We start from the raw sequence: 19099 nt of genomic DNA on the forward strand, positions 1-19099 counted from the left end.
CACCCCCAGGCCTGATTACTGCCACACCTGTTTCAATCAAGAAATCACTTAAATAGGAGCTATCTGACACAGAGAAGTAGACCAAAAGCACCTCAAAAGCTAGACATCATGCCAAGATCCAAAGAAATTCAGGAACAAATGAGAACAAAAGTACTGTAATTGAGATCTATCAGTCTGGTAAAGGTTATAAAGCCATTTCTAAAGCTTTGGGACTCCAGCGAACCACAGTGAGAGCCATTATCCACAAATGGCAAAAACATGGAACAGTGATGAACCTTCCCAGGAGTGGCTGGCCGACCAAAATTACCCCAAGAGCGCAGAGAAAACTCATCCGAGAGGCCACAAAAGGCCCCAGGACAACATCTAAAGAACTGCAGGCCTCACTTGCCTCAATTAAGGTCAGTGTTCACAACTCCATCATAAGAAAGAGACTGGGCGAAAACGGCCTGCATGGCAGATATCCAAGGCGCAAACCACTTTTAAGCAAAAAGAACATTAAGGCTCGTCTCAATTTTGCTAAAAAAAAACATCTCAATGGTTGGCAAGACTTGTGGGAAAATACCTTGTGGACCGCCGAGACAAAAGTTGAACTTTTTGGAAGGTGCGTGTCCTGTTAAATCTGTCGTAGAAGTAACACAGCATTTCAGCAAAAGAACATCATACCAACAGTAAAATATGGTGGTGGTAGTGTGATGGTCTGGGGTTGTTTTGCTGCTTCAGGACCTGGAAGGCTTGCTGTGATAGATGGAACCATGAATTCTACTGTCTACCAAAAAATCCTGAAGGAGAATGTCCGGCCATCTGTTCGTCAACTCAAGCTGAAGCGATCTTGGGTGCTGCAGCAGGACAATGACCCAAAAGACACCAGCAAATCCACCTCTGAATGGCTGAAGTAAAACAAAATGAAGACTTTGGAGTGGCCTAGTCAAATCCCTGACCTGAATCCTATTGAGATGTTGTGGCATGACCTTAAAAAGGCATTTCATGCTAGAAAACCCTCAAATAAAGCTGAATTACAACAATTCTGCACAGATGAGTGGGCCAAAATTCCTCCAGAGCGCTGTAAAAGACTTGTTGCAAGTTATCGCAAAAGCTCGATTGCAGTTATTGCTGCTAAGGGTGGCCCAACCAGTTATTAGGTTCAGGGGGCAATTTCTTTTTCACACAGCGCCATGTAGGTTTTGAGTTTTTTTTCTCACTAAATAATAAAAACCATCATTTAAAACTGCATTTTGTGTTCAATTATGTTATCTTTAACTAATGGTTAACGGTTTTTGATGAGCAGAAACATTTAAGTGTGACAAACATGCAAAAGAATAAGAAATCAGGAAGGGGGCAAATAGTTTTTCACACCACTGTACATTACCCAGCCTGGCACCAGCGATCGGCGCAGCCTCCCCGCACAGCTCCGGTCTTCTCTATGGGGAGGATAACCTGACATCATGACATCGCCAACGTCATGACATCATGCACAAACCCGATCCTCTCCACAGAGAGAACAGAGCTGTGCGGAGAGGCTGCACGATTGCTGGAGCCAGGCTGGATAATGTATAAATGGAGGGATCGGGGGGGGGATCGCAGGTGATCGGGGGGTGCCGGACACCTGTACTAGCTAGTCTAGTGCTAGCTAAAGCTTATGCTGTCATTTGATCAAATTAATTATGCATGGGGGACTCCTGAGGCCAGCAAGCGGTATGCGCAACACAGTGTCGGGCATACCGCTAAGGAGGTTAAAGGAAAGCTACAGTAAAACAAATTTGCCCAGTTTAACTTACTGTATTTTTTGGAATATAAGACGCACTTTTTCTTCCCCTAAACAGGGGGGGGGGGGGGGTGTTATATTGTAAAGTTACGGTATTTTGGTCCCCATAATATACTTACCGGATCCTGCCGCCACGATCCTCTTCTCTTCTGTCACACTGCAGAAATCCGAGGGTCACAGCTGTCATCCGAGGGTCCCAGCCGTCATCTGAAGGTCCCAGCCGTCATCCGACGTACACCACTCATCACACAGTAGGGGGCACTGTAACCAGGAAGAGGATGCCGTAACTATGGAGGATGTCGGCGGATCAGCAACACGTGTATATCGCAAGGATGCAGTCTGTATACGGAGACTGCAGCGAAGAGGAGCCAGCGGCTGGGACACTGAAGATCTTGATCCTGGATGATGTCTGGGACCCTCGGATGACTGCTGGGACCCTCGGATGATGGACTGCAATCAGATGGAGGAGGAGAGGAGCACGGTGGCAGGATCAGGTGAGATGAAGCAGGGATTATTTAGTGAAGTGTAGTGTAGTGTGGGTTGGCTGCAGGGGTTAGTTAGTGAAGTGTACTGTAGTTTGGGTTGGCTGCAGGGGTTAGTTAGTGTAGTGTAGTGTAGTTTGGGTTGGCTGCAGGGGTTAGTTAGTGAAGTTTAGTGTAGTTGGTGGTGGCAGCAGGAGTTAGTGTAGTGTAGCAGGGGTTAGTGTAGATGGGCAGTGAAGCTTAGATAGAGACAGTTTTTAGGGAGTTAGAGGTCCATAAGACGCCCCTGCACCTCAGACACACCTAGGTTTAGTATTTTCCACTGATTTTTGCCCTCTAAAACTAGGTATGTCTTATATGCCAGAGTGTCTTATATTCCGAAAAATATGGTACCTGGGGCTTCTTCTTAATATTTTTTATTTATATAGCGCCAACATCTTCTGTAGCACTGTACAGAAACATACAATAATGAGGAAAATAGATCCATGAGCAACTAGTGATACAAGTACAGATACATACAATTGATGTGTAGTTTGATCATCACCAGTACTGATGGATGTTCATTTGATAAAATGGGGTGGGGTGGGGTGGAGACACTGGGGGAGTAGACAAAAGGGGTTAGCAGATGAGGCAGTGAGCTTTAAATTATAACTATAGCAAATTACACTCACCTAAAGGAGTATTGGGAACACCATACCAACTGCCTTAATTCTACGTGGCATTGATTCAACAAGGTGCTGAAAGCATTCTTTATAAACGTTGGCCCATATTGATAGGATAGTATCTTGCCGTTGATGGAGATTTGTGGGATGCACATCCAGGGCATGAAGCTCCTGTTCCATCACATCCCAAAGATGCTCTATTGGGTTGAGATCTGGTGACTGTGGGGGCCATTTTAGTACAGTGAGCTCATTGTCATGTTCAAGAAACCAATTTGAAATGATTCAAGCTTTGTGACATGGTGCATTATCCTGCTGGAAGTAGCCATCAGAGGATGGGTACATGGTGGTCATGAAAGGATGGACAGGGTCAGAAACAATACTAAGGTAGCCCGTGGCATTTAAACGATGCCCAATTGGCACTAAGGGGCCTAAAGTGTGCCAAGATTACATCCCCCACACCATTACACCACCACCACCAGCCTGCACAGTGTTAACAAGGCATGATGGATCCATGTTCTCATTCTGTTTATGCCAAATTCTTACTCTATCGAGACTCATCAGACCAGGCAACATTTTTCCAGTCTTCAACTGTCCAATTTTGGTGAGCTTGTGCAAATTGTAGCCTCTTTTTCCCATTTGTAGGTGAGTATGATTGAAAATTTCCAGGCTTGGGGTGAGACGAACAGGCTGTGGGAGAGTTCCAAAGGAGAGGTGACACTCGTGAGAAGTCCTGGATGTGAGAGTGAGAGGAGGTGACCAAGCTGGATGACAAGAGGGTCTCTTGGGAGGAGCAAAGGTTCTGGGAGGGATGATATCTGGAGATTAATAAGGAAATGGATGGAGAGGAAAGCCTATGTACAGCTTTGAATGATAGTGTTAGGCGTTTGAAGTGGATCCTTTGGGTGATTGGCAAAGAGGGGCAACATCAGAGTAGTGGAAGGAGAGATTTCAGGAGGTTGTTAATGTATTACTATGTGGTTTAAATTCAAGCCCCATGTAGTCCTTATGGATAGATACAGGTTGGGTGGGGAGCTAGGGGTGTGTACCAGACTGACTGGGGATGGGTGCTAGGCTGAATGGGGAGTTGGGGTGCCTCTTCTGCACCACCTCAAGGGGACAGGGTGATATGTGTTGTGTCTGTTGTCCTGACTTTGCTGGCGGACTCTGATTCTGTTGGTGGTATTGGAGTCTTTACCTGTTTAGCAAATTATTATATCAAAATATAATGCTACTGAGTCCTGTGAGAGGTTGATTGGCGCAGACTTGCAGTGGTCGGCGATGGGTCTGTAGTATTTTGCGCGCCTGTGGCTGGGAGTGCTGTGCGTATGACGTAAATGATGTCAATGCGCAGGGTGCAAAAAACGGGGTTCTCAGTGCGACTGTGCATGACTGCATGACCCCCTTCAGGTGTGGGGCCTGGGGCGAACGCCCCACTCCCCCCCCCCCCCCCCCCAAGGCCGCCTCTGGCCCTAGACAAAAGTTAACATGGGGCTTCTCTGACCCCACTATAATAGGTGGCGGTATTAAAGCATACCCTAAGTGACAAGCGATAACTTAAGCATAAATGCTTATAGTACTAGTCTATTAAGAAATTATTTTAAGTCCCTTTCTATTTTCCTGTATATGCAATAAATGCGTTTGAAATACACAGCAGTAAATGATCAGCTTTGCTTCTGACTTTCTTGCCCTCATTTCCATATTGTTTATAATTTAGCCATCGTGGTATGGATCAGTCACTCAGAACTGGGCAAACCACATCACTAGTTATGCAGAAACCATCCCTGGAGACCTCACTCACGCTGCCAATGGCTCTACAAACCACTTACCGGTAACTTAACTGCTGGAGGGCTAAGGATGGTCCTACATGATATTGCCCACAAGAGTCACAAGGTAAAATGTGACAATGCTATTGTACTATCTCAGCATATTTTGTATCCTCCATTTAATATATAGGGGTTAATTCACTAAATTGCAGAGAAATTTCCAATTTTTACAGATGTGTATTCAAGAAATGTGACAAGCTCTGCTTTTCTGCTGTGACAATTACAGGAAGTTTAACTATCCCTGTCGGAGTGTCCATATCCACTGATCAGCCAAAACATTAGGACCACCTGCCTGAGATTGCTTAGGTTCTTAAAGGGAACCTGAGATGGGCATATACAGACAAAATATACATACCTGGGGCTTCCTCCATCCCCCCTCAGCCTGATCGCTCCCATGCTGTCCTTTTCCGAATCCCCGAAAGTTCTCTAGTCCGGGGCAAATTGCGCATGTGTGGACTTGCCGCACGCATGCTCCCGCTGTGTTCACGTCACTGAGAGCATTCTGTGCCAGCGCAGTACCATGGCGCAGAATTCTCCCGGAGACGGGGGAGCGCGCCTGGTCAGACTGCCAAATGGCCCCGACTGGAGGATTTTCCAGGGGCCAGTTGGGGGTGAAGGAGGAGGCAACTGAGGGACAAGGGAGTGATCACGCCGGAGAGGGCTGGAGGAAACCCCAAGTATGTATACATTTTTAAAGTGGCCCCATCTCAGGTACACTTTAAGACTTATATGGGGTGGGGATGACACAGTCTAATTATGTTGCTTAAAGTGGTACCATACACCCAAAACTAAAATTTCAGTAACTACTCTTAGTTACATAAAGAACATTTAAAAACATTCCCTGTATGTAAAAACTTACATTTTCACTGCAGAGAGCAGCACAAGCTTATCTGTGTCTCATCGGCAAAGGCAGTAGACACTCTCTGCCTCTGTTTTGATTCTGCTCCCTCTGCTGAACAGACACATTGGCAACAGCTGAACCACTTCAGAAGAAAAAGAGGGATGCACAGTGAGGGCACATGCCTCAGAGAGCTTCAGCCAGCAATTATTATGTTTACCATTAGCCAGAGATAAGCGATCTTGCACTGCTCTCTGCAGTGAAATTATATGTTTTTACACAGAGAGAATGTGTGGGATTGCTTTCAAATGTTTTTTTATATAACAAAGCATATTTGCTGAAATGTTTGCTTCGGGAGAATAATCCCACTTAAAGAGACACACTGCCTATTGATGTTGTACTAGTGACCTTTGCCGTTTAAAAACAAGCTAGATCTGTCACCGCTCATCTGCTGTGCGTGCGCTCACACGCCCGCCCATCCTGGCCCCCGCCACGTCATTCCCCCAGCTCTCCGCGTGCGCTCACACGCCCGCCCATCCTGGCCCCCCGCCACGTCATTCTCCCAGCTCTCCTCAGTGTCTCTGTATCCCTCCCTGCACATGCGCACTGCAAAGAAACACACACATACAGGGACATTGGACGCAGAGACACTTGCGTTTTATTAGGTAGGATAGAGGAAATGCTACTAAGTTATGTTGTTTGGGGGTATATGATGATCTGCTGGATAGCTTACTGGTAAAGCTGTTGCCCTTGATGTGGGATTTGAGCTCTTTGACAAGTATTTGAATCCTGGCTCAAGCCAGTATGTAAAACAGTAAGGAGTCTTTGGGCAAGGCTTCCTAATTATCCTGGTTGCCAGAAGAGCGTGCCTTAATTGGCTGCAGCTCTGGTGCTTTAAGTCAGCCAGGAGAAAAGTGTTATTTAAATGCTCTGGGTCTTGTCTTGTCAGGAATGTTATTTGGGGAGAATTCCTGTCCTCATCAGCATATAGCTATAACTTAAGTATTCGATTTTTAGGTAATGCTGAAATTATGCTTAGATAAACATTGGTCTTTTTCTGACTGTTGATAATAATTTGCATGTCATTAGGTGGATGTTCGAAGGACTCACCGAAATCCCTCTCGGAATCAAGTGGAGGCAGATGTCATCATGGTACACTGACTTTTTCCGCTTATAATTCCTACACTGGGCTAGTTTCAGAAGAAGAGAAAAAAGAGCTCAGTATGGATCACAACAAGGGCCCCACAGAATGTTTGACTCCAACCTCTAACGCTCACAGCAATCAGAAGAAACTGAAAGTGAGAATCAATACTGGAGCAAACAGCCATTGGTGGCCATCAGTACAGAACACACATTAAATGCTATGGCCACAAAGAGCCCACACCTTGCCAATGGTATCCACTGGATTGGGGACTCTCAGGATAATCAGACTGTCATTGGCCCACCTTTTACTGTAGACAGTGGAGATTCATGTTCAGAAGATGTACCACTAGCTTCAAGGGCTCAGCAAGTACTGCCTCTAAGCAATACATCTGTCCCACCACATGCATTAAATCCAGAGGAGACCGTGCACTGAACTGTAGAGAATAAGAGACACACCAGCTATACTGGATTTGGTACGGCCTTTTTCCTTGGCATCAAAGATTTTGCAAGAGGACTCCATTCCACGTGATCAGTTAACCAATTTAGCCTGCGGGAATTTTTCACCTGATGCATCAGAGCAATTTTCACTTCCCATTCATTCACTAATAACTTTATCGCTACTTATCACAATTTATTGATCTATATCTTGTTTTTTCCGACACTAATTAGGCTTTCTTTGGGTGGTACATTTTGCTAAGAATTATTTTTTTATAAATGCATTTTAACAGGATTAATAAGAAAAAAAATGGAAAAAATTAATGATTTCTCAGTTTTTAGCCATTATAGATTTAAAATAATCCACGCTACCATAATTAAAACCCGCGTATTTTATTTGCCCCTTTGTTTCGGTTATGACACCATTTAAATTTTGTCCCTATCACAATGTATGGCGCCAATATTTTATTTGGAAATAAAGGTGCATTTTTTCTGTTTTGCGTCCATCACTATTTACAAGCTTAGCATTTTAAAAATGTTCGTAGTATACCCCCTTCAAATGCATATTTAACCACTTCACAACGCAGGGGTTTTACCCCTGAAGCACCAGCGCGATTTGTAACTTGCAGCGCTGCTTCGATTCATTTTTTTCTGTGATATGATTGCTTATTGGGGACTGGGGTCCCCATAACCAATCATTGCACTGCAGAGCGGGGGTGTGCGCGCGCCCGCGCGGGTCGCGGGGGCGCGCGATCGCACGCTGCACGTTTGTTTACATTTTATTGTTATCAATGGAGATTGCTTCTGTTTGAAGCAGTCTTCATTGTGTCCGCAATCGGCGCGTCTAATTGGATTTAGGAACGCTTGTTCCTAACATCCAATTAGTCACCTGCTGTGCTGGCTAGCTGGAGTGTGCGCGCAAGGTCCCCGCCCACTCCCAGCCAGTAAACAAACAAGTGCGCCTTTCTCCATCCCTGGGGGTGAAGCAGTGGACGGAGAAATTTAGCACTGGGGGGGTAAAGTGGTTAAAAAGTTCAGACCCTTAGGTAACTATTTATGTCTTTTTTTTTTTTTTTAATTGTAATTTTTTTCCATTAAAAATGTTATTTGGGTAATATTTTGGTGTGGGAAATAAACAGTTAATTTTTAATGTTATTATATGTGTAAATTGTAATGTAAAGAATAGAGATGGGACGAATCCAATTTCTTCGAATCCGAATCCAGATCCGCATCTAAAAAGGTTCTCGAATATCTCGAACCTTTCGAATCCCGAATCTAACGAATCCTGCACATAAGAATTGTGCGATCCGTGGTATAGTTGCCCGCAGTATAGGTACCCAGGCATAGGTAGCGAGGTAAAGGTGCCTTCAGTATAGCTAGCTAGGTATGGGTGCCTTCAATATTGGTAGCTTTCAGTATAGGTAGCAAGGTATAAGGGCCTGCAGTATAGGTAGCAAGGTATATGGGCCTTCAGTATAGGTAGCAGGGTATATGGGCCTTCAGTATAGGTAGCAGGGTATATGGGCCTTCAGTATAGGTAACAGGGTATATGGGCCTTCAGTATAGGTAGCAGGGTATATGGGCCTTTAGTATAGGTAGCAGGGTATATGGGCCTTCAGTATAGGTAGCAGGGTATATGGGCCTTCAGTATAGGTAGCAGGGTATATGGGCCTTCAGTATAGGTAGCAGGGTATATGGGCCTTCAGTATAGGTAGAAGGGTATATGGGCCTTCAGTAAAGGTAGCAGGGTATAGAGGCCTTCAGTATCGGTAGTAAGGTACATGTGTCTTCAGTATCGGTAGCAAGGTACGTGTGCCTTCAGTATAGGTAGCACGGTACATGTGCTTTCAGTATTGGTAGGTAACTAGGTATAGGGGCCTTCAGTATAGGTAGCAGGGTATATGTGCCTTCAGTATAGGTAGGTAGCAGGGTATGGAGGCCTTCAGTATCGGTAGCAAGGTACGTCTGCCTTCAGTATCGGTAGCAAGGTACATGTGCCTTCAGTATCGGTAGCAAGGTATAGGGGCCTTCAGTATAGGTAGCACAGTACATGTGCTTTCAGTATTGGTAGGTAACTAGGTATAGGGGCCTTCAGTATAGGTAGCAGGGTATATGTGCCTTCAGTACAGGTAGGTAGCTAAGTATAGGGGCCTTCAGTATAGGTAGTAAGGTACATGTGCCTTCAGTATAGGTAGGTAGGTAGGTAAAGGGTATATGGGCCTTAAGTATAGGTAGGTAGGTAGGTATAGGGGCCTTTAGGTAGGTAGGTAGGTAGGTAAAGGGACCTTCAGTATAGGTAGCAGGGTATAGGGCCTTAAGTATAGGTAGGTATGTAGGTAGGTAGGTATAGGGGCCTTTAGGTAGGTAGGTAGGTAAAGGGACCTTCAGTATAGGTAGCAGGGTATAGGGCCTTAAGTATAGGTAGGTATGTAGGTAGGCAGGTATAGGTGCCTTTAGGTAGGTAGGTACGTGTAGGGGGCCTTTAGGTAGGTAGGTGGGTAGGTAGGTATTGAGGCCTGTAGGTAGGTATAGTGGCCTTTAGGTAGGTAGGTAGGTAGGTATAGGGGCCTTTAGGTAGGTAGGTATAGGGGCCTTTAGGTAGGTAAGTATAGGGGCCTGTGGGTAGGTAGGTAGGTGAGGATAGTGGCCGGTAGGTATAGTGGCCTGTAGGTAGGCATAGTGGCCTGTAGGTAGGTAGGTATAGTGTCCGATAGGTAGGTATAGTGTCCGATAGGTAGGTAGGTAGACCAACCACCCCCCCCCCCCCCCCCCCGTGCCTCCTCTGCTCACCCCCAACGGCCTCCTCCGTCCCCTTTGCCTCCTCCGCTCAGCCCTGCATAGGTATCTACTCACCTTTCCCGTGGAGCGTAGAGCGGCAGACCTCTTCGTTACTTCCCTGTTCCCTCTAGTGGCCGGACCGGCTTTTACTGATGACGTCATTGTAAAAGCCGTCACTAGAGGGAACCAGGAAGTCAGCGAGAGGTCTGCCTCTCTGCGCTCCGCTCTGGATAGGTGAGTTGATACTAAGTATGCGGGCGGAGAAGGCGCGGGGGGGTCGGAGGAGGACGAATGCGAGCAACGGATGCGAGCGGCGGATGCGTGGCGATGCAGCATCGGGCTTCGGCGGATTCGTACAGTGGAAAATGGCGTCGGGTTTCGATTCCACGAATCTCGAATATTTCCCAATATTCGAGGGATTCGTGGATTCGCCGGATTCGTCGTCCCATCCCTAGTAAAAAATATGTAGATGTAGTTTTACTATTTGGCCACAAGATGACCACGTTGAATGTTTTTTTCCCACCTTGTGCTTCTCGCTAAGCGGAAGCACAAGGGGGATGCGGAAATTTTTACGGGCAGAAAGACTGAAGCCTCTAGTAAGAGCGCTTTGGTTTTTCTGCTAGGGACATGGATCGGTGATCGGGAACCATGTTGTGTGGGGACACCACGGAGCCACCGCAGCAGAGCAGCCGCCCGGACGTGAGCTTCACGTCCGAGCGGCAGAAATGGTTAATGGTGTGGATGATTTTAAAAATCTAAGCAAAAGTTTGACTCTTTAGTTATATTGGGCAACTACAGTTTGCTCTGACCTAGAGGACTTTACAGACAGCCTTATAAAGTATAAGCATTGCTATGCACAAGAAGTTGGTAAAACTGGAACCAGATAGAGTCAGTAGTGAGTATGAGAGGGGATAGTTAGAGCAACATCCAATACATTAAGTGATAATTTTGCTATTACTGTTTACAATGACTTTAAGTAGAAATGTTTCTGTATTACAGATATCTTTTTAAAGCCATGTGAGAAGAGCTGTATGTGTCACAAAGTTTTCTACAATTTAAAGTCACCATAAGAAGTCTAATCATTTATATGGATTTGGATGATGCTGTAACATCTGCTGGAAAACCCTGGGATGTAGGACAGGTCCAGATATATCCAGGATTATGAAAGTCATTGGTGCCATGGAAAAACCCTATTATATGTGAATTGGAGAACACTATGGGTTCAGGTCATAAAATGCTGTCCATAATATTCTTCACGATTAGTTAAACAGCAGTTTTTAATCAGGACTCCTTCAAATCTTTAATGAGGGCTCTCTTTGCCACGTGAACTGGTATTGATTTTTGTGCCTGTGATTCTTGGTCTGTTCGGCAATAATGGAATAGCCAAATAAGGACAGGATTTTCTTCTATGGCAAATAATTTTTTTTAATATAGAACTGGTCACAAAGACAACCTGCTTTTGATAAGTTTTAGTTATCCACCATGGCTGCTAATGTTAATTAAGGTAACAGGTTTTCCTCACAAGACTATTGGTTAGGGAACGATGCAGAGCTTTTTGATTTACCACAGTGGGTTGGGCGAGTAGAGTAGGATCAGCTTTGTAAGTCCAGACAGAGTCTCCATAAAATTGAGTTTTATTTGCATGAATTTAAGTGGATACTCTGAACCAGGAGTATATGTTTCATACTCTGTATCTGTCTGTGGCATTATGTCATCACAGGTGACATCATCGTCATACTCTTCAAATGATTCTGCCATGTCTTGCCACTCTCTGCTCCAGGCATACGGAATTGGTGACCTCAGTCCATCTAACCTTGCACTAAACGACTGAGAGGATGTGGACATCAGAAGGAAACTCTATGGAGATAACCACACCACATAAGGTCCAATAAATGGATGGGACCTCCGATATGTTTTCAACGTCAAATACAATTTTTATTGTTATAATCAGTCAAAGCTAGTGGGAAACATCAGTTAGGATACATAATAGATAAGAACCACAGACGTTTCAGGCATAAAGGACTGATGTAATTGTTTCAGGGCGGTTTAGATAAAACACTGTGCTTTAAAGAGTTTACGGAAGCCACAGATGCTATCGTCGCACCTTCCCTGTGGATAAGAATTGGGCAGCTAGAAGGGGAGGGGGGGAGGGGGGACAGGACAGCTCCTGTAGCTACTAAAACACCAGGAAGAGAAAAGTGGTGCATGGTTGTCTTTAAGAGGAAATACATATGGCAGCCTCCATATCCCTCTCCCTTCAGTTGTCCTTTAAGTTAAACCAAATTGCAATGAAAAAGGATATATTAGGTCTTGAAGAAGATGGGTGTCGTCCCCGCCCTTCCCCGACACACACCTGTGTGAACTTTGAGTTCTCCAGCACATTTTAGGTCAGGCTAAATTCACCAAACAAGTTGCCTTCATGCACGCCCAGTGCAAAATCTCCTACATCTATGTACTGTAATGTACTTTCCATCTACACTGACAATGCTCTATGAAATGTACACAGATGAATGGCTAGACAGCTGCAAAGACCAATACCTGGCAGGCCTCATTACCCATCAGGCATATGTTCTGTTGTATGCTCTGAAGCCTTCATTACATTCCAAGGTTGCATTGTATATTTGCCTGGAAGTCTTGTGTCTATTCACTGCCCAGGGCTTATTAACATTCCTTTATGCCATGTCTGGGGATTTCATATAAAATGTAAAAGGGCCACAGAGCTCTGACTGAATCCGTAACAGCAATTACAGTACTGTTATGATGTGAATGGATGCTGCGTTTCAGCCCTCTGATTGGTCACAGGCTTGGTACTATTGTTATGCGAAACTGCATGACAACTCAAGACTCATGGACGGTGCTACACAAGACCCTTCTGTGTTTATGTGCCCCTTTCTATGCACTCTGAGTGCCTCACAACCGCCTACAAACTTTTTTTTAAGCCCCAAACCATCAACACCCTCCTGTCTTTACTGAAGTTTCTATATTTCATGTTTTTCCCTTCTCTATTTCAGATCCCTTGTACAAGTGTTATTAGTTTATTTTTGTTACGCCGCCTGGACTGCAGCCTTTTCTCATTGGGTAGGACTTCTGCCCTATCATAGAGTCCAAATTCAAGAGAGGAGGAAGGTCATGAGCTTGATAAAGCAGCCTATATCCATCAAAGGTCACACTACAAAAACTCATTTTAAAGGCATTAGCAGTGTTTAGCAATCATTTTATTAATTAACCTGAATATTGTTTACAACTTTTATTATTCAGTGCGGGGAATAAATAACACAAATGGGATCACTATAAGCAGCTTTGCGTTGCCTTTTTTGTCATTAAAGGATACCACAACTGACATGTGGCATAATGAGATAGACATGGGTATGTATAGTGCCTAGCACACAAATAACTATGCTGTGTTCCTTTTTTTCTTTCTCTGCCTGAAAGAGGTAAATATCAGGTATGTAAGTGGCTGACTCAGTCCGGACTCAGACAGGAAGTGACTACAGTGTGACCTATACTGATAAGCAATTCCAACTATAAAACACTTTCCTAGCAGAAAATGGCTTCTGAGAGCAAGAAAGAGATAAAAAAGTGGGAATTTCTTATCAGTAAGGGTTACACTGTAGTCACTTCCTGTCTGAGTAAGGACTGAGTCAGCCACTTACATACCTGATATTTACCTCTTTCAGGCAGAGAAAGAAAAAAAGGAACACAGCATAGTTATTTGTGTGCTAGGCACTGTACATACCCATGTCTATCTCATTATGCCACATGTCAGTTGTGGTATCCTTTAATGCAAGCCTTTCAGATACACGTGTCAACTGTGCCCTGAAGTAACACATAAAGCATTCTCATAATGCTCAAAACAGCTGACTTTACCGACCATTTAGCAAAGTGTCCATTCATAAAAGCTGTTTCCGCATGAAAAGCTACAATTCCTGAGCAGTGCGGGAAATTACCGCCTTATGCAGTGATTATCTCAACACGTCACTAAGGGCCCTTTTCCACTTGCAGTCGCTAGCGTTCACGCTGAACGCTAGCGATTGCTGAATCGCAATTACCGGCGATTCCCCGACGTTCACGGCCGCGATTTTGCTATGCTATGCACTGCATAGCAAAATCGCGGCAAATATCGCTCCGCCGCGCGTTCGCGTTCCCGTAAAAAGCGAATCGCGGTAGTGGAAATGACCTACCGCGATTCCTATGTTAAAAAGCAAACCGTAGCGATTGTAAAATCGCTAGCGGTTTGCGTTTTTGCGATTCAGCCAGCGCAAACGCGCTGGTGGAAAAGGGCCCTGAATGTCAATTCATAAAGATTAGAGCAGGCGGAATGGGAAAGGAGAATACCGTCTGTTTAGATAATGCGATAAGCATGTGGATAACAGGCAAGCTAATGGGGACAGACCTCCCAGGCAGCAGCAGAGAGAACAGAGCAAACAAGACATCCAGGAATACCAAGGCTGTGTTTTTTAACCCCTTGGGTACCTGTTTTCAGATACATTTCACATCAGAAAGCCTGCATGTGTAACATTTCTGGAAGTTCTTCTAAGCTGCGGCAATTAAATAGATTGTTTAGAAAGACTAATAGACAGATTCAGCGCAGATTCAGGGCAAGGAGAGGCAGTTTTTAAAAAAATGCACATCTATAAGAATGCTGGGGCTGCCTCCTTTATAGTAACTCTGTCTCTGCACAGAGAAAATGTATCAACTCAGCCAGCCCCGCTAGTTTAGTGCTGGAATTCCCCGACCTTTCATCGCAAGTGTAAATATTTTTATGAATTAGCACACAAAAGTCTAAAATACCGATGCTGTGTTTTCCCTCCAAGATTTTTTTTTCCGCAAATGTTTTATGAATAGAGCCCAATGTGTCACAATGTGTGCCGTAAGTTATGTAGTACTTATCAGCCCCAATGTGGGTTTGATGCACGAAGCAGCGGAAATATTGCTGTGCGCAGGTAGCACACATCACTGTCACTGGTACTAACAGCAGCGTGCAGCACCCGTTACCATATTAGTGCAACGGGCGTTTGTGGGGTAATGCGCAGTACACCACCCATAACCATAGTAACGCGCACGTAACCCTGGGACTGCTTATTACACCAAAAGGGTTACGCATGCTGCCCCCTGCCATTACTACTGGTAAAAATCCCATTCGCTGCCTTGCTCACTGCAATTTTACTGCTACTTCCTGCATCAGGCCCATTGGGGAATTCTGTAACTACTGCAAAAGCCGTAGTTATGTTACATGGAATTAAAGAATAGATTGCTCTCATTATAAGAATCCAGGGAAACAGAGATGGTTGGTAAGATGCAAATCATTCCAGCTTGCATGCAAATTGTATGCAGCTGGGCCAATCCAAATCATCAGGAAGCGCATTTGATTGGCTCAATTTCAAGCTTCACACGATTTACATGAAGTTTGCATGCTAGCTAGAATTGTTTGCATCTCCTTGACCATCTCTACAGGTGAATACATTGGGGTTGATTCACTATATGATGGTAAAATTGGTGTGATTTGAAAAGCTCTTGCTAATGTAAGGGTATGGTGGATCTTTTAAAAATGACATCCCTCAAGTGGGATCACACACATTGCATTACATTAGCAATAATCAGTGATAGGCCAATCAAAATTGGATGTGTGTATGCACCCGCGTCCCGCTGGCTGTATTGAGCTGTCCCACATGAAGGTGGCTGCAATGTGCTGCTGGAAGCTTGGGCCCGCCATGTAGTGTGTGCCCTCCCTGGGCCTGAAAGAGGCCATCCTGCGCGAGCCGCTATCCACCTACCTCTCCAACCTGCAACACTCCCGGCCCGGACAGCTGCTACTCCTGCAGCTTTCCCCACCCAAATCCTCTGCGGGACACCAGTGCACGTGTCTGAGCAAACTCAGGGTGACCCCACTGACAGCCACAGCCCAGTACATGAGCAGCAGCCCCACAGCAGCAAACAAGTTGGTTGCCCTCTCTGGTGTGTGTGTGTGTGTGTGTGTGCGTGCGTGCGTGCGTGCGTGCGTGCGTGCGTGTGTGTGTGTGTTATTGCCTGTGAATATACTGCCTACCCTTTCCTCTGTGTATGTGTGTGTACTGTCTGCCCTCGCTCCTTTGTGTGTACCGACTGCCCTCACTCTTCAGATCTCATCCTTCCCAGAACCTTCACTCCTCTCATGAGACCCTCTTGTCATTCATCTTGATCGACATCCTGAGGCTTCCCTCTCTTTAAGGATACCCGAGGTGACATGTGACATGATAAGATAGGCATGTGTATGTATAGTGCTTAGCACACAAACAACTCTGCTATGTTCCTTTTTTTCTTTCTCTGCCTCAGAGCTTAGGTCGCAGTGTTTTGCGGGAGTGATTTTTCCGCGAATAACGTGGCAAAAATCACTGGACACTGCAGCAATTTTTCTGCGATCGCGATTAGCGCTTCTATAGCACTAAACGCGATTGCTGGGAAATCGCCTGAAAATGGTGCAGGCTACACATTTGCATTTGCCAAATTATGTTAATCGCTGACGATTAACGCAAATCTCCCAAGTGAGAATGGGCATAGGTTATTATTGCACTAACGTTTTAAAAAGCGCTAGCGCTTGAGCGTTTTGCCGAAATCACGGGCATGCCGCTTTAGTGTGAATGGACCATAAGAGTTAAAGGGAACCAGAGACAAATGATCTCTGAAAAATGAAAAAAGATGTTATACATACCTGGGGCTTCTTCCAGCCCCATAAGCCTGGATCGCTCCCACGCCGCCGTCCTCCACTGCCTCTATCGCTGGTACCGGGTCCTGTTACTTCCGCTGGACGTGACCAGTTGTACGCATGTGCAGGGGCTCCCTCCGGCTTTGTACGCATGCGCCTGCGCAGTACGGAGGGAGCGCACTGCGCTTGCGTCGACTGGCCGAAAAGACGGGACCCGGTACCGGCGGACAAAGGCAGCGAAGGATGGTGGCGTGGGATCGATCCAGGCTGATGGGGCTGGAGGAAGCCCTGGATATGTATAAAAGTGGTAAGTAGTTTGTCTCTGGGTCTCTTTAAACATCAGGTATGTAAGTAGCAGTTCCTGTCTGAGTCAGACTACAGTGTGACCCTCACTGATAAGAATACAACTATAAAACACTTTCCTAAAAGAAAATGGCTTCTGAGAGCAGGAAAGAGATAAAAAGGTTCAATAGTTCATAGATTTTAGCTCTGGAATACTTCAATGAATGTGTCATTAAGCAAAAACAATAAAAACTTAAAAAGTAGATTTAACTATGAAATAAAACTGTCGAATATCTAAAAAAAAACATTTTTAGGAGAAGGAGGATAGACACAATTGTTGGGTGTCCTTTAAACTACATGCACACATCATACCAAAATTCGTTGAAATGTAGTAAGACCAACGGTTGTTCGACAAAACTATGTGACTATGAATGACCAACTTCAGTCGACCGTTATACACATATGAACGACACAAGAAAGATGAAAATGTGATAGTAGACGGAAATGACACAAATGAGCTAATTGGTTAAACGATTGATCTGCGTACAAAAATCTTTGACTACAACCGACTGTCAGGAAGTGATGTTGAAAAATGCCCCATGATGATTGAAGAAACGTAAGAAATGTGCGGGTGGAAATGCAGCGATCAGCGACGGCCCAGAAGTCATGTTAGTCTATGGCGACGCGTGGATTTGTAAATATTCCGTGCACTTCCACATACCCAAAGCACGAAATAACGGCAAGCGTGCAACACACACGCATCATTTCCTGCTTGGCCGGTGGCCAGACTGGGAACACCGCGCAATAGCGTGAGAGTGGTATGCTAAACATTCAACAATAAACCCTATTGAAATGTAACATTAAGGAACGACCGTTCTTAGTACGAATATGCGGAAAAACCCGCGCCTGCGCTCTTCGGTCGCACTACTACGCAGGCATTACTTTCACTCATGTGCTTTAATAAAAATTTATGTTTTTACGCTGGTTAATTATTTGTACACACATACAACGATAACAGACCTTTGGCCGAACGATTCCAACAGATTCGATCATGGCCGACTCCCGATATCGGTTGTTTCATTGAGTCATTGATGGTCGGTCATTGTTGGTTGCTGCCCATAAATCAGATCGAAAGCACTTTAATAGGTCTTTATTAGGCTTACAACCGATTTTTATCTAATGTGTGTACATAGCTTTACTCCGAAAACTGTAGGAGGAAAAACGAATAGAAAAACAGGGCAGAATAACAATACGCTGAAAACAAATAATATATTGGCTTCATTACGCTGACCATATGTCCCGCTTTACCCAGGACAGATCCCGGATTCGGGGTCCCCTGTCCCAGGCTGCATGAGGTCCAGGCCTCGGGACTCTGGCCAGCCTACTATTCCATGAAATGGCCACGGCGTCTAATAGACACCGCGCCAGTTCATAACCCGCAGCCCTGCTTCAGCCTGCATATTCTTCCGGGCCCGGCAGGCAGAGCAGGGCTATGGGAAGATGGCGTCCAAAGCCCTGTACTGGAGACTATTTGTGTCTCCAGTACAGGGCTTCGGGTGCCATCTTCCCGTAGCCCTGCTCTGCCTGTCAGCGCGGGAGACTGCAGGAGGATCGTCCGAGGAGCTGCTGGACGGCCAGAGAAGACTTCTGTCAGGTGAGTAAATTCTTTTTTTTTAGGTGAAATGTGGCCCAAATTGCGTTTATTTCCTGCTAAAATGTGGCCCAAAGTGCATTTGTTTTCTGCTGAAATGTGGCCCAAATTGCATTTATTTCTTGCTAAAATGTGGCCCAAAGTGCGTTTATGTCCGCTGAAATGTGGCCCAAAGTGCGTTTATTTTGTGCTAAAATGTGGCCCAAAGTGCATTTGTTTTCTGCTAAAATGTGGCCCAAATTGCGTTTATTTCCTGCTGAAATGTGGCCCAAATTGCGTTTGTTTTCTGCTAAAATGTGGCCCAAATTGCGTTTATTTTCTGCTAAAATGTGGCCCAAATTGCGTTTGTTTTCTGTTAAAATGTGGCCCAAATTGCATTTATTTTCCGCTGAAATGTGGCCCAAATTGCATTTATTTTGTGCTAAAATGTGGCCCAAATTGCGTTTGTTTTCTGCTAAAATGTGTCCCAAATTGCGTTTGTTTTCTGCTAAAATGTGGCCAAAATTGTGTTTATTTTCTGCTTAAATGTGGCCCAAATTGTGTTTATTTCCTGCTAAAATG

At 45.0% G+C, this 19099-nt stretch overlaps 1 protein-coding gene across 1 annotated transcript in view; it reads left to right on the plus strand.

Moving 5' to 3' along the window:
- The first annotated feature begins 2094 nt into the window (after positions 1–2094).
- LOC137562223 (uncharacterized) overlaps positions 2095–19099 on the plus strand; it is a 54482-nt gene continuing 37477 nt past the window's right edge. The window contains exons 1-5 of the mRNA XM_068273556.1: positions 2095–2169; positions 3549–3626; positions 4621–4734; positions 6657–6719; positions 6847–7077. Of these exons, the coding sequence (XP_068129657.1) occupies positions 2095–2169; positions 3549–3626; positions 4621–4734; positions 6657–6719; positions 6847–7077 (561 nt within the window). The remainder of the gene's footprint in view (positions 2170–3548; positions 3627–4620; positions 4735–6656; positions 6720–6846; positions 7078–19099) is intronic.

The sequence above is a fragment of the Hyperolius riggenbachi genome, chromosome 3, assembly GCF_040937935.1.
Source record: "Hyperolius riggenbachi isolate aHypRig1 chromosome 3, aHypRig1.pri, whole genome shotgun sequence".
Taxonomy (NCBI): domain Eukaryota; kingdom Metazoa; phylum Chordata; class Amphibia; order Anura; family Hyperoliidae; genus Hyperolius; species Hyperolius riggenbachi.